The sequence below is a fragment of the Rhineura floridana genome, chromosome 2 (genome assembly GCF_030035675.1).
Source record: "Rhineura floridana isolate rRhiFlo1 chromosome 2, rRhiFlo1.hap2, whole genome shotgun sequence".
In the NCBI taxonomy this organism is placed as follows: Eukaryota; Metazoa; Chordata; class Lepidosauria; order Squamata; family Rhineuridae; genus Rhineura; species Rhineura floridana.
In genome coordinates, this window is record NC_084481.1 from 203,509,607 (window position 1) to 203,523,990 (window position 14,384).

Consider the following 14,384-nt stretch of genomic DNA (forward strand, 5'->3'; position numbering starts at 1 on the left):
GAGTATACGTTTTGTAAGCTTTTGTTTTGAAATGAGCTTATGGGAAGCATCAGAATTGCATGAGGGGGCATTTTCAATTTAACATTGCAGAATGCAAAAAATCCATGCTTTCTATACAGTGCAGCCACCCTTGTAGCTACTAAACGATGATTATATGCTACCTCTATAGTGTGACCACAGTTCTGGTCACCTCACCTCAAAAAGAATATTGTAGAGCTAGAAAAGGCTCAGAAAAGGAAAACCAAAATGATCAAGGGGATTGAGCAACTCCCCTGTGAGGAAAGGCTGCAGCGTTTAAGGCTTTTTAGTTTAGAGAAAAGGAGAGTAAGAGGTGACACGATAGAATTGTATAAAATTATGCATGGCATGGAAAAAGTGGATAGAGAAAAGTTTTTCTAACTTTCTCATAACACTAGAACTCATGGACATCCAATGAAGCTTAAAGTTGGAGGTTTCAGGACTGAAAGTTGGAGGTTTCACACAGTGCATAAACTACAGAATTCACTCCCACAGGTGCGGGAGGCTTTAAAAGAGGATTAGACAAATTCATGGACAATAAGGCTCTCAATGGCTTCTAACCCTGATAGCTATGCTCTTCCTCCAAGGTTGGAGGCAGTATGCTTCTGAATATCAGTTGCTGGAAACCACAGGAGGGGAGAGTGCTCTTGTGCTCATGTCCTGCTTGTGGACTTCCCATAGGCATCTTGCTGGCCACTGTGAGAACAGGATGCTAGACTAGATGGGCCATTGGTTGATCCAATAGGCTCTTCTTATGTTCTTATATACCTCCAAGATCAGAAGCAGTGTGCCTCTGTATACTAGTCGATGGGGAACAACAACATGAGAAGGAAATTGCTCTCATGTCCTCCTTGCCCTTCCATATGCATCTGGCTGGCCACTGTGAAAAACAGGTTACTGGACTAGCTAGGCCTTTTGTCTGATATAGCAGACTCTTCTTATGACATTATCTGGATAGAATCTTAACTGATAAAATTGAGGATGCTATGTCACTTCAGAGAGAAACAGATAATAACTATGAGCAGAAAGGACAGGTTAGTGACAAATAAACAGAGAAGATATAAAACCAATATGAATGAATATTTTTAAGGCTGTCAATTCTTTCACAGAGACCAGCACTTACTTTGCCTCTACACACAGAGCGAACACAGTCAATTATCTGTCCTGTCTCTAATCTGAAGGCACGACACCGCCTCAGCTCCTGATCCCACAGTTTAACTGCTCCTCCTTCTTTTGATCTAGTGAAAATAAATACAGAAACATTACATAAAGAATGGATGAACTGGCCTAACATAAAATACATATGTACAAATCCCATATACCATTCTTAACTGGATACCACAACTGGAGTTCACAAATGAATAATTAAAGCTATAATTTTAAAATATATTGTATTATCTCAGTTTTGCTATCCATAAAATATTTTGCAGGGATTTTAGCTTATTTAAGAATATCTATATTAGTTTTACATTTCTACATTTGTCATGGGTGTGAAGCAGTTGCTTTCCTATTTTGTAGCAGTTTCTGTTATTTGAACTACCTCACATCACATTACAGATTTATAGCTAATGTGCTAGCCACTGAGAGCAAGATTGCTCAACTTCGCATTTCCTTGACCCAGTATATGTATTTCCCTAACCTTAGACACAATGTAGTACCTTTAAATATATGCTTAACTCTTTCCTACGCAAGAGAAAAATACTGAAGATACTCCTTACTTTGTAATACATTCTGTTGCATTAGGAAGATAGGAAAAGAGAAAAATATGCAAGTTTATTTCTGAAAGACAATCAGTCACTTTGAAATGATTACTTTTTCAGAAAGGCTTACTGGTACTATGCTAGAGGACACCCAGTCTAGCAGCAAACCATGCAGTATTAGTGGGAAAGAAGTACAATCACCAACAGCCTTACCAGTAGCAGATGACATGGTAGAGCTGTCATGCTCACCTGACCTCCCCTATAGCTGTGTCGCTACTGCATTTCAGGATTGAGAGGGGGAGGCAGCAGCTAGGTCAGCTTGCTGCAAACACACTGGGAGGAGCACCAGATTGGCCACGCCGGCACTTTTGCACTATGCCAGCTCACCACTCATCCTGGTATGTAGCAGTGATGCAGCTGGAGAGAATTCAGGTGAGTAGCACAGCCCCACCATGCCATTTGATCCGCTATGGAGCCCTACAATGGTGCATTTTAGCAGCTGGAAAAGTCCATGGGAAAGTGTGCAATCTAGTTCCCTGCTTTATTTATTGTAAACAGCTAGGAAGGGAAGTTTTTGACATGTAACAAGAGTTAGATGCCATGGCTGCTGTGGCAGCAGAAGCCGCTGCTCGCTCTACTATAGCTAATATGGATAAATAGGCTTCGATTTGTACATATGTACAAATATAACAAATTGTAAATATTTAAAGTAGAACTACAACAATGTAATTTACTTCAACATATTCATGCAGCCATTAATATATTTGTAAAAATGCATCTCTATAAGAAAACAGGACTCACGGCCTCTCCTTGCCTCCTGTTACAATTAAGCCATCTCGTAGCGTTGTGTACATTGCAAATATAGGCCCATTGTGAGCTTTGCCTACAATTCGATTCAGTATATGTTCTTTCCAAACACACACATCTCCACTGATTGTACCTGTAAATGTCAAATTATTCTGAAAGGGGGGGGGGAGGAAACGTGTTCATCATATGATTTCAAAAAGGAATAAATACATAGATTTATAATGAAACTGCAGCTGATGCAGATCACAGTGGACAGATACTAGCCTGGGGCTGATTGCTGCAAACATTTCAAATCACTGTAACATATCTTCACTGACTGCCAGATTATTTCAGCTTTCAATTCAAAATATTTGTTTTAGCCTTTAAAGTCTTAAATGGCATGGGATCAAAGGACTACTTTCTCCCATATGTACTTGCCTGCCAAGCAAGATTGTCATCAATGGCCTTTATTCAGGTTCTCCTGTTCTCAGAGACCAGACAGATGGTTACCAAATAGATGGCATTTTCTGTGATGGCATCCATAACATGGAACCCCCTCCTCAGAAAGGTTCACCTGGCATCTTCTCATCAGTTTTTTAGGTGCCAGGAGAACTTTGTTTTGTTCTGTTGCACTTCAATGGCTTTTAATGGTACTGAAAATTCTATTGCCCTTTACTGTGGTTTTTATCTGAGCTTTTAAATGCTGGCTCTACGGAGTTTATTTACTATTTTATATTGTTGTTTGCATGCTTTCATTGTATTTATATTTTAAGCTGCCTTGAGGTCATTTTAACATTCAAATGTCAGTGAATAAATAAATAACGTTTAGAATTCCCATTGTAATCTAAAGAAATATTCAGATTCGGAACGTGAGCTTTTAACAGATTCTAGTGAACTAGGGATTCTTATGGAAGCAGCATAGCATCTGTGCCTTCTCATAACACATTATTCTCTCCAGAACCAGTCTGAATTACCCTCAAATGTTTTGAAAAATAGTTTTCTAAATAAATAAGTTCTAAATATCCAAAATATCTGCTTCAGAAGGGAAATGCATTGTGTTGTAGGAGCATGTTGCGCCCCCTTTAGCAACGGAAATAACACAGCCAGACACAGATTTTGGGGTGAAGTAGGGCCAAAACTGTATTGATTAGAGCAAGTAAAGTGGGGTTGGCATGGCAGTAGGGCCAGGGTCCATTTCATTCTGGCAGCCCTCGCTGCAGGAATACTGAGTCAACCCAACAAGCAGTTAGGAACTACCCTTGGGAGTTGGCTCGCTTTAGACCTAAGTGAGGTGTGAACCCAAGGCACCTATGGTCCCGCTGACCAACCGGTGAGAGGGGTTGTGAGCTGGATGAGGCAACGCCCCTCCCGAGCTAGGCGTGTGGCCATTGTGTACCCCACTGGACTCCTTATGGGAATCACCCTTATAATTGATCTTGCCCAATGCCATTTCTGTCTAAAGTTGTGACAGAGGTGAATGAACGCCTAACAATTGCACAGCGAACCACTGAGGGATAGTGTCAGCTCTACACTGCTTCAGCAGTGCCAGGGGGGGGCTGGAAATTCCTGGGTCTTTGGCAGGGAAGGAAAGCCCTTAGCCGGCAGTCGGGTTGTAAATCTGCCAGGCCTATCCGAAGCGTACTTGCCGAGTCAGAAGTCCAGAAGCGAGGTCAGTGGAGGTCCGGGATCAATTGCCAAGGGGTCAGTCAAAGAGATGCTGCAGGGAAACTAGGTCTACACCAAGCCACGCCTGACGTTGCAGTCAGCAACAAGCTGCAGCCAAGGTGTGCCTTATAAAGAGCAGGATGGACAGCAGGTGTGAGCCCTCAGCGTTTGGGCCTTAAGGAGACAGGCCTGCCTCTCTTCTGCCTGACCTTCTGCTGTCTACGTTCTGCAGGTGAGGGGGGAGTATCTTGTTCACTGTCTGTGTCTGGCTGCAGGGCCTCTGCTGTATCTAGGGTGCTCTGCAGCTGAGGGGGAGAAGGAGTTGGATTCTCAGGAGGCTCCTCCGTGTCTCCTTCTGAGTCTGCTGCACCTGGGTCTGCTGCTGTTACTCCAGAGTCGTCCTCATCTGAGGAGTCCTCTGACGAGGCCATGACAGATAGTGAAAAAAACTGCACAACAATGGGGCCAGATTTGTTCAGAGGAAAAATTCCTATCTGGCCCTGTCAACCAGCGACCCAGTTAAACACAGATCAGTGATGCCCTAAGACCGAAGGAGGGTGCGTGGGAAAGCCGGGTCATGAAGAAAGAGGCCCGCTTTTGGCAGACGGGGGCCTTTAAAGGCCCAGGCCTGGTTCCGCCTCTTGGCTGCTCTCACAAGACTGCCCGGGATTGTGGGTGATCTCACAACAGCTGGGCATGGATGAGAGATACTGGGCATGGATGAGAGATACTAACTCCTCCCTCCTGTCACTGTCTGGGGTGTGCTCTGCCCCACAATTAGCACTCCATGCTTAGGCTCGAGGCTTGGCTTTTAATACTATTCAGCAGCTTCCAAGAATCTATCATGCAAATTATGTTTGAGCCAGGGCTGTGGAGTTGGAGTTGGAAGCAATTTTGGGAGGAGTCAGAGTCAGAGTCGGTAGAAATGTACCAACTCTGACTCCAGCTTCAAAATAAAATTAATGTTAATAAATTAATACACATTTGCCATTTATGAAGGAGTCGGAGTTGAAGTTGAACAGTTGAAAAATAGAGGAGTCAGAGTCGGAGTCGAAGGTTTGACGTACCAACTCCACAGCCCTGGTTTGAGCTGCTTAGTCATTAAGGCATAAAAGACAGACAGTTTATTCTAGTGAAAACATGGAAATATCAACAGTAAAAAGAATGATTTTAGTAAAGATATACACAGTAAAATAATCTGTAAATTTACGTACAGCTCCAAATGCTACAGACAACATAGTCTGCATTCGTGCATCTTCTATTGAACTTGTTTGTCCTTTTTTACTGAGAAGTGCTCTTCCAGCAAGTGTCCAGAACCTCACATGTTTTACTCCTACTGAAACAAATTGTGTGTCGGAGTCAGGTCTGAATTCTGCTACAAAAATACGCTGATTATGACCAGCTCTACCGGCAATTTTGGCACCTAATAGGAAGAATTAATTATAATTGACATTCACATATACGTAATTGTATTGTATCAATATGTAGCAAAAAGGAATTGTATCTGACAAAATCTTCTGAAGTTTTAAGTCCCCGGAAGGTTGTCAGTGTCAGCATGGATAACAATGATAATTATATGGGGTTGAATCCAGAGGTCTACCCATGGAAGGGGGTGAAAGGAAGTTGACTTTCTTATCCCTCATCTCCCTGTCAGCCAAGACTCCTTGTGGCATGGTAGGCTGAGGAGAGGTAAGAAGAGGAAGTTCACGAAAAACTAGGCGGAGGTACCTTCTGCTCCACTCACAGGTGACACAGGCAAGAACATTAATTCCCATCCACCCCACTCCACAGGTGGTTCTCTGGATCCAACCCATAGTGTTTTAGAGAGTTCAAAGCAGTTCACATACTTTATCTTGTCATAATCCTTATAACCCTGTAAAATGTCAGTATTATTATCACCATTCTAATTCTGTGACCTGAGAAAGGAAAACTTACAGCTTCAGAAAGTGCATAAGTTGTCATGATGAGAGATCTTTGCTCATTCACCAGCCCACATATTATGTTGTTCACATACATTAAGTAATCTTATTAAGTAGTAAAATAGTCCTGAGTGGCCTCAATGTAATGTCTAAAAACCAGCATGTGCAGGTTGATATCAGGGGTTGGGACTAAACAGGTGGCAGTGGCAAGCAGCCACTGCCCCACATACCTTCTGCTTCAGCCATGACAAGAGGAGGCACTACTCTTGTTCCCACAGACAGATCTTGCTAAGCTCTACCACCACTAAAAGCTCCTTAGAACTGGCTCCACCTCAGTGCTCTTCATCAAGTGCTTTAGCTCATCTGCTCTAAAGCCATGTCCCAAAGGCTTTGGTACACCTTTAAAAGCCAAATGTTTGCAAGGCCCCAAAGGACTAAGATCACATTTAAACAGTCCACTATACTTATTTCTCTATATAATGCTGAACTGTGGCTTCTGTCTGGTAAAAAATAAGCTCCATGTGTATGCTACTTGGAAACATGCTAGGTTATGCATTCAGTTATGCTATTATGAAATATACATCTAAAATATAAAGTGTGAATGGAAAAAGAAAAAATCCATGCATTATATAGGCTACAGCGTCCTATCAAGTGTATACAAGACAACAAATTCAGGTCTGCATCTGCAAAATGTGTGAAATGACCTATAAAGTCAGGAAAAAAACTTGGATGCACATCTCTTGCACGTGCATGAGTTTCCAGCTAACATATCCAGGAGTGCACAAATGAATGCATGTACAAAGTAGGAAAGCCATTCTGAGCAGTAGATTCTTTTGTGTGCATGGAAGGTCCTGCTTCTGGAACAGATGATTGGACTAGCAAAATGGACCATTGGTCTCACCTGAAGGGTGATTTTCATATGAGGACGGCCATCAATGCGGGGTAATAGCTCCACCTATCGTCCAAAGGCAAGAATGTTTTTTTGAAGTCAAGACTGGGGGCATCAGGCTCCTCCCACTCTCCAGTTCATTCGCAGCGAGTCTTAAGAGAAACATCTAAAAATACATGAAACAAGGCCAACAGGCCTACCAGCAAGAGGAAGCTTAGCAGTCATGGAATAAGAGGAGAGGTCCTCTTGTGGATAAGGAATTGGTTAAGAAGCAGAAAGCAGAAAGTAGGAATAAACGGACAGTTCTCCCAATGGAGGGCTGTAGAAAGTGGAGTCCCTCAGGGATCGGTATTGGGACCTGTACTTTTCAACTTGTTCATTAATGACCTAGAATTAGGAGTGAGCAGTGAAGTGGCCAAGTTTGCTGATGACACTAAATTGTTCAGGGTTGTTAAAACAAAAAGGGATTGCGAAGAGCTCCAAAAAGACCTCTCCAAACTGAGTGAATGGGCGGAAAAATGGCAAATGCAATTCAATATAAACAAGTGTAAAATTATGCATATTGGAGCAAAAAATCTTAATTTCACATATACGCTCATGGGGTCTGAACTGGCGGTGACCGACCAGGAGAGAGACCTCGGGGTTGTAGTGGACAGCACGATGAAAATGTCGACCCAGTGTGCGGCAGCTGTGAAAAAGGCAAATTCCATGCTAGCAATAATTAGGAAAGGTATTGAAAATAAAACAGCCGATATCATAATGCCGTTGTATAAATCTATGGTGCGGCCACATTTGGAATACTGTGTGCAGTTCTGGTCGCCTCATCTCAAAAAGGATATTATAGAGTTGGAAAAGGTTCAGAAGAGGGCAACCAGAATGATCAAGGGGATGGAGCGACTCCCTTACGAGGAAAGGTTGCAGCATTTGGGGCTTTTTAGTTTAGAGAAAAGGCGGGTCAGAGGAGACATGATAGAAGTGTATAAAATTATGCATGGCATTGAGAGGGTGGATAGAGAAAGGTTCTTCTCCCTCTCTCATAATACTAGAACTCGTGGACATTCAAAGAAGCTGAATGTTGGAAGATTCAGGACAGACAAAAGGAAGTACTTCTTTACTCAGCGCATAGTTAAACTATGGAATTTGCTCCCACAAGATGCAGTAATGGCCACCAGCTTGGACGGCTTTAAAAGAAGATTAGACAAATTCATGGAGGACAGGGTTATCAATGGCTACTAGCCGTGATGGCTGTGCTGTGCCACCCTAGTCAGAGGCAGCATGCTTCTGAAAACCAGTTGCCGGAAGCCTCAGGAGGGGAGAGTGTTCTTGCACTCGGGTCCTGCTTGCAAGCTTCCCCCAGGCACCTGGTTGGGCACTGTGAGAACAGGATGCTGGACTAGATGGGCCACTGGCCTGATCCAGCAGGCTCTTCTTATGTTCTTATGTTCTTATGTTCTTAACACAATAGTAACATTCGTAATAACGTGACTCTAACATAGTGATATAACAGTAATAGAAGTCTTGACTTCACTAGTAAATCAAAATATAATAGCGTAACAGTAATAAATCCTCCGACTGGGAGGGTCATGATGGCCGTCATATGAAAATCACCCTTCAGGTGAGACCAATGGTCCATTTTCCATATGAGGCCGGCCATCAATGTGGGATGTACCAAAGCAGCCCATAACAGGGAGGGACCACCCACATGCTAATCATTAGTGAGAACCTGTTGCAACACTCGTCTGCCAAAGAGGCATCGACAGAGGCATAACTGTCTATTTTATAATGCCTTATAAACGAGTGTGGGGTAGACCACACAGCAGCCCTGCAAATAACCGCAACAGGAGCGTTGGTAGCAAAAGCAGCCATAGTGGCAGCTGATCTAGTGGAATGAGCCGTTATACTGTCAGGGACTGGAAGCTTAAGGGACTCATAGGCTAAAGTAATACATGCACGTAACCAGCGGGACAAAGTGGAATTAGCAACTTTATGGCCCATAGAACATGGATGAAAGGATACAAACAAAGAGTCGGTTCGTCGTATCTCCTGAGTCTTAGACAGGTAGATCTTGAGAGCCCTCAGAACATCCAACGAATGGCAAGCCTTCTCTAGAGGATGGGTAGGATTCGGACAGAATGAAGGAAGAACAATGTCCTGGTTGCAATGGAAAACTGAATTGACCTTAGGATGGAAGGAAGGATCAGTCTTCTGTACAACAGAGTCCTTGTGAAAGACACAGAGATGGCGGACAGAAGACAATGCACCCAGTTCCGAAATGTCTCGCAGAGGTGATCGCGATCAGGAACAGGATCTTGAATGACAACAGACGTAAAGGCACAGTCCTAAGTGGCTCGAACAGAGGGCGTTGTAAGGCCTGTAGGACCTTTGACAAACCCCATGAGGGAAAACGGTGGAATACAGCCGGTGAGCGTAACGCAGTTCCCCTCAGAAAGCGTTTAATGAACGGGTGCGAGGCAATAGGAGCACCAGGGAAGGACACTGAGAGAATGGACGACAGAGTGGACACATGTCTACGTAAGGTGTTGGGTCTACGTCCCATGAGGAGGCCCCTATGAAGGAATTAATAAATAATAATAATAATAATAATAATAATAATTTAATTTTTAGGCCGCCTATCTGGCCGAAGCCACTCTAGGCGGCGTACATATTAAATTCAATAAAATACAAAATACAGTAAATACAATAAATACAATAAAATACAAATAATAATCAGTGACAGAATAGCAGCAATTGTAATACATAGCAGCGGGGATTGAGTATATAATTAGCCCATCCCGATAGTCTCAAAGGCCTGACCAAACAGCCAAGTTTTTAATGCTCGGCGGAAGGTATCCAGGGAAGGGGCATGTCGAATTGTAGTACCTGTTGTACTGTGGCCAGGTGACACCACCTGGAGAATGCCACCCAAGTATGTTGATATATACGGGTGGTGGATTGTCGTCTCGAGGCCAAAATAATGTCAATAACTGCATCAAACAGACCAGCAGCCCTCAAATGTCCCTGTTCAAAAGCCACGCTGTTAGCTTGAGCCAATTGGAATCCTGATGCCATACTGGACCCTGGGCTAGTAGGTCCGGCCTGACTGGGAGCGTCCAACAGTGATATTGGAGGGAAGGCACACCATAGGCCATCCCGCCACGGTAGCAATAGGGCATCCACTGCTTCTGCTGTCGTGTCCAGATATCGAGCGAAGTACCTGGGTAGCTGGCAATTGCGACTGGAGGCAAATAGATCGACTGAGAAGACGTCGAACCGGAAAGACCTGTTGTCTGCTGAGCCAGTCTGCTGTCACATTCCAAATTCCTCTGAGATGTTCTGCTTTTAACGATTGCAGATGTTGCCCTGTCCAGTCGAAGATGAGGGAAGCAAGGTTCTGCAGAGGACGGTCCCCGGTCCCCCTTTGTCCGTTCAAATGAGATTTGACACATGTGTTGTCCGTTCGAATGAGAACATGGTCCAAGTGGAACAGAGACTGAAAAATGGAGCAGAGCTAAGTGGACAGCCTTTAGTTCTACCCAATTGATACTCTGAGTCTGCTCTGCTGTGTTCCAAGCCCCCTGAACGAACTGAGAGTTGCAGTGGGCTCCCCAGCCGAGGAGACTGGCATCTGTGGCGATGACAGTCCTGCGGGGATCTCTGGACGGATTGCCCTGGTTAAGATGTTGGACCCTCGTCCACCAGCGGAATGAAAGACGCAGTGAGGGGCTCAAGGGAATTGCTCAATGATGTGACATGGAAATGTCCTGTTGAAAAGGTAGCAAAGCCCGCTGGAGCTGGCGCGTATGAGCTCGAGCCCATGGTACAATATGGATGGTGGACATCAACATTCCGAGGGCCCTGGCCAGAAGCATGACGTCTGCGGTTGCGTGGTGCCTCAGAAACCATGTGATGTCTGTGATAGCATTTATATGGTGTGGAGACAGGAACACCGTCGCCTGCAGGGTGTCCAATGTCGCCCTTAGATGTCGTAGGCATTGAGTTGGCTGGAGATGGCTTTTGTCGAAATTGAGTAGCCAACCGTAGGCCTGCAAGACATGGAGCGTGAGCATTAAATGTCGATGGGCCAGCTCCTTGGAATTCGCCCTTATTTAGGGATCGTCGAAGTAAGGGAAAATTTGAACCCCTTGAGGCCGGTATTGAAAATGCTGGTGGCCAAAAGCAAGCCGAAGGAATTTTCTGTGGGCTATGTAAAAAGGCACATGGAGATACGCTTCCTTAGTTCAATGGAAGCCAGGAGATCTCCTTCGTGAAGGGTGTCTCTGCCTGGAAAGCGTCTGATCCAGGCTCCCCTGAAGGGCCAGAAAACTTAGTTTTGGAAATCGCGGCCTCGTCGCCCGGGCCGCGTTCCCTGAAACGGCAGGGTCGTGCGATATGAGGAGAAAACGTCTGAAAGGCCTACGATCTGCGTTCCGGACAGTGGCCAAGACAGGCTTTCGAGCCTCCTTGGGGTCAACAAGCACTGCCTTTAGGGCTTCCTCGCTGAAGAGTGATAATCCGGAATAAGGTGCCCTTGATCATTAACTGTGGCTGCAGAGTCCGCTTGCCAGGGACGAAGCCAGAGGTTCCATCGAGCGCCTAACTAAGCTACCATAACTCGTGCTCCCAGCTAATTTTCGTCCAAGGTGGCATAGCCACCTAATCTGCCGTCTTGAGCCATTTCATCAGTGACCTCCACAGAGAGATCGAAACGAGATTAGGGTCAGCTAAGAGGTCATCCAGCCACATCATCGCTGCCCTGTAAGGGATGGAAGCGGATGCAGGGGCTCTCATGGAGAAAACGGTGGCCTCATGGTTCTTGCGTAAGGCAAAGTCCAGCCTCCGCTAAGTGGAGTCTCTTTTTTTTTTTTTTTTTTTTTTTCAATAATTTTTATTCAGATTTTCATAAAGCATACAAGACAAAATCATAAAACATTCAAAGACAAAAAACAAAATCAAAAATAGTTAAACAAAAAGAAAAAAAAAGAAAAAAAAAAACAAAAATAAAAAATAAAGAGTAAAATATTGACTTCCCATTTGTCAAAGATCAAATCAGTTATAAGTCTATAATATATAACAATCCTGTCTCTTAAGTCATATTATAAAAACACTTTCCTCCAGTAGTTATCTTACTTAATCATCAAATCTCATAAACATTACTTTATTCTTTCCACAAAAAGTCAAAGAGAGGTTTCAATTCTTTAAGAAATATATCTATCAATTTTTTTTTCCAGATAAGCATATCGATTAATCCATCTCATTACTAATTATGATAATCTTATTGTCATAACCATAGTCAAAATAAACATTTCAATTAATCCATCACATCAGAATCTGTTAGGTTCAGTAATTTCAGTAGCCATTGTTCTATTATCCCTATTAGTTCCATTTTCCATCTTCCATCTTCAGTAGTCTTGTTAAGTCCAGTAATTTCAGTATCCAATCTTCCATTATCAGTATTCCATAATAATCTTGCTGTCAAAGCCATAGTCATATAGTAAGAGTCTGATGGGAATTACCTCTATCCCAAATATTTTCTTGCCATCCATTCTGAATAGGTTGCTGAAATACTGCTGTAAAATCATATCTCTGTTCTTTTTTTCAAAATACACTGGGTCATCTCTTGAAAGTTTTTCCATTGTCACATGGCTGCAGTTAATTCCATAGATTTTCTCTATATTGGGCTCCATCACATCATTCCAGTCCAGAAGATTATCCATGCCATTGATAACTTTATCTCTAGAATCTTCATTAATTTCTTCAGAGATAACATTGAATTCCAAACAATAGATTTTATTTCTAAAGTCCATAGACTCCAAATCTTGTTCCTGTTCCACGTTTGTTCCAATCTCCGGGATCTCCTCTCTCACAGGGACCCCTGTTCCAGTCTCCAGGGTCTCCTCTCTCACAGGGACCCCTGTTCCAGTCTCCAGGGTCTCCTCTCTCACAAGGACCCCTATGTCTTTAATCTCCTGTGTCTCCAAACAATAGATTTTGTTTCTAAAGTCCATAGACTCCAAATCTTTTTCCTGTTCCACGTTTGTTCCAATCTCCGGGGTCTCCTCTCTCACAGGGACCCCTTCCAGGGTCACCTCTCTCACAGGGACCCCTATATCTTTAATCTCCTGCTTCATTTTACTCAATTCAATTTTCAGCTCCTTACAACCCTGTCGCAGGTTTTGTTTCGTTATCTCAATCTCATCCATTATTTTCTGAAACATAGTTATTTCCAGCTTCTCAGCCACTTTCTTAATTGCCATTTTAAAAGAAAAATATAGGAAAACCACTTCTTATTTCAGCAACAATTGGGTTAATACTCCAAACTTGGTGACATCACAGTATAAACAGAGCAGACAGCCTTATCTCTCCATGCTTAAGTAAACAAAATGCAGTTCCCAGGATCGAAACAATTAATGGCGGTCGTCAGAAAACAGATTCGTCAAAATAAAATAGACCAAAAAGAGAGTAGTCTCAGACAATATAATATTCTTCAAAATAAAAATCTGGAATAGAAATCCCTCTTCTGTGTATATCTTTAGAATGCAAATCCAGGACAGCTTTTTGCAACAAAAACAGAGATAAGCTATTAATTAGTGAGTAGCAGAGAGAAGTTATGGCTCCCCAGTGAGATGTCAAAAACCGATCAATCTGGCAAATCTCTTTTAAACAGCAACAATTTAAGTCAAGTAAAAGAAAAATATAGAAAGAAGGGTGCTTGCCTGTTAGTGCGTTCTCTCTTAGAAGATAAGATGAACGTTCGCTTTTCCAGATAGAGCTTGTTGTTAAAAATCCGTCCCACCTTCGTCGGCTGGACCTCGTCCCATAAATTAATGAGATCTGGTCGTCCCAACAAAAATAGGCTTTGAGGTTAATCTCTTCGTTTCTCCCTACCCGGGAGAAGTTTAATCAGTCAAAAAAAGAAAAAATCTGACTGATATATCTGAATAAGCTTCTTTTGAGGCAGGAGCCCGTCTCAAAAGCAGGCACAGGCTAAGTCACCCTTCCCGGAAGTCCGCTAAGTGGAGTCTCATAAATGCAAATCTCCTGGAGATCAGCTCGTCTATGCCAGAGACGGCCAGCTGGCTTGTAAAGTCTGGAGCCAAGGAGTAAAGCCTGTCCGCAAGGGCGTTGAAACGGCGTTTTGTAATAAATGAGACCATTCGCCATTGGTCAGTTAGGCAATAGGATCTGGTACAGGAAGGTAGTGCGCTGCTGGCGTGGGGGATTTTCAAGACCCCGGCTCCATGAATAGCAGGAGTGGCAGCTGTAGGTTGTGTAGCTTGGAGCCCTGGGGTGTTAAACACTCTGCGAGCAAGGGGCTGGTAATCTGCGGCTTCAAACAGGCGGTAAGATGTATCCTCCTCATGTGCCGAATGATCACTCCATTCGTCTTCCTCAGGTGGCACAGCAAAT

The 14,384-nt window shown here is 43.5% G+C and overlaps 1 protein-coding gene across 5 annotated transcripts in view; it reads right to left on the reverse strand.

The window, feature by feature from the left end:
• EML5 (EMAP like 5) overlaps window positions 1-14,384 on the reverse strand; it is a 240,719-nt gene that overhangs the window by 30,837 nt on the left and 195,498 nt on the right. For all 5 annotated transcript variants that reach the window (XM_061611916.1, XM_061611915.1, XM_061611914.1 and 2 more), the window contains 3 exons: window positions 5,384-5,592; window positions 2,520-2,677; window positions 1,142-1,256 (listed from right to left, as the gene is read on the reverse strand). In XM_061611916.1, coding sequence (XP_061467900.1) covers window positions 1,142-1,256; window positions 2,520-2,677; window positions 5,384-5,592 — 482 coding nt within the window. The remainder of the gene's footprint in view (window positions 1-1,141; window positions 1,257-2,519; window positions 2,678-5,383; window positions 5,593-14,384) is intronic.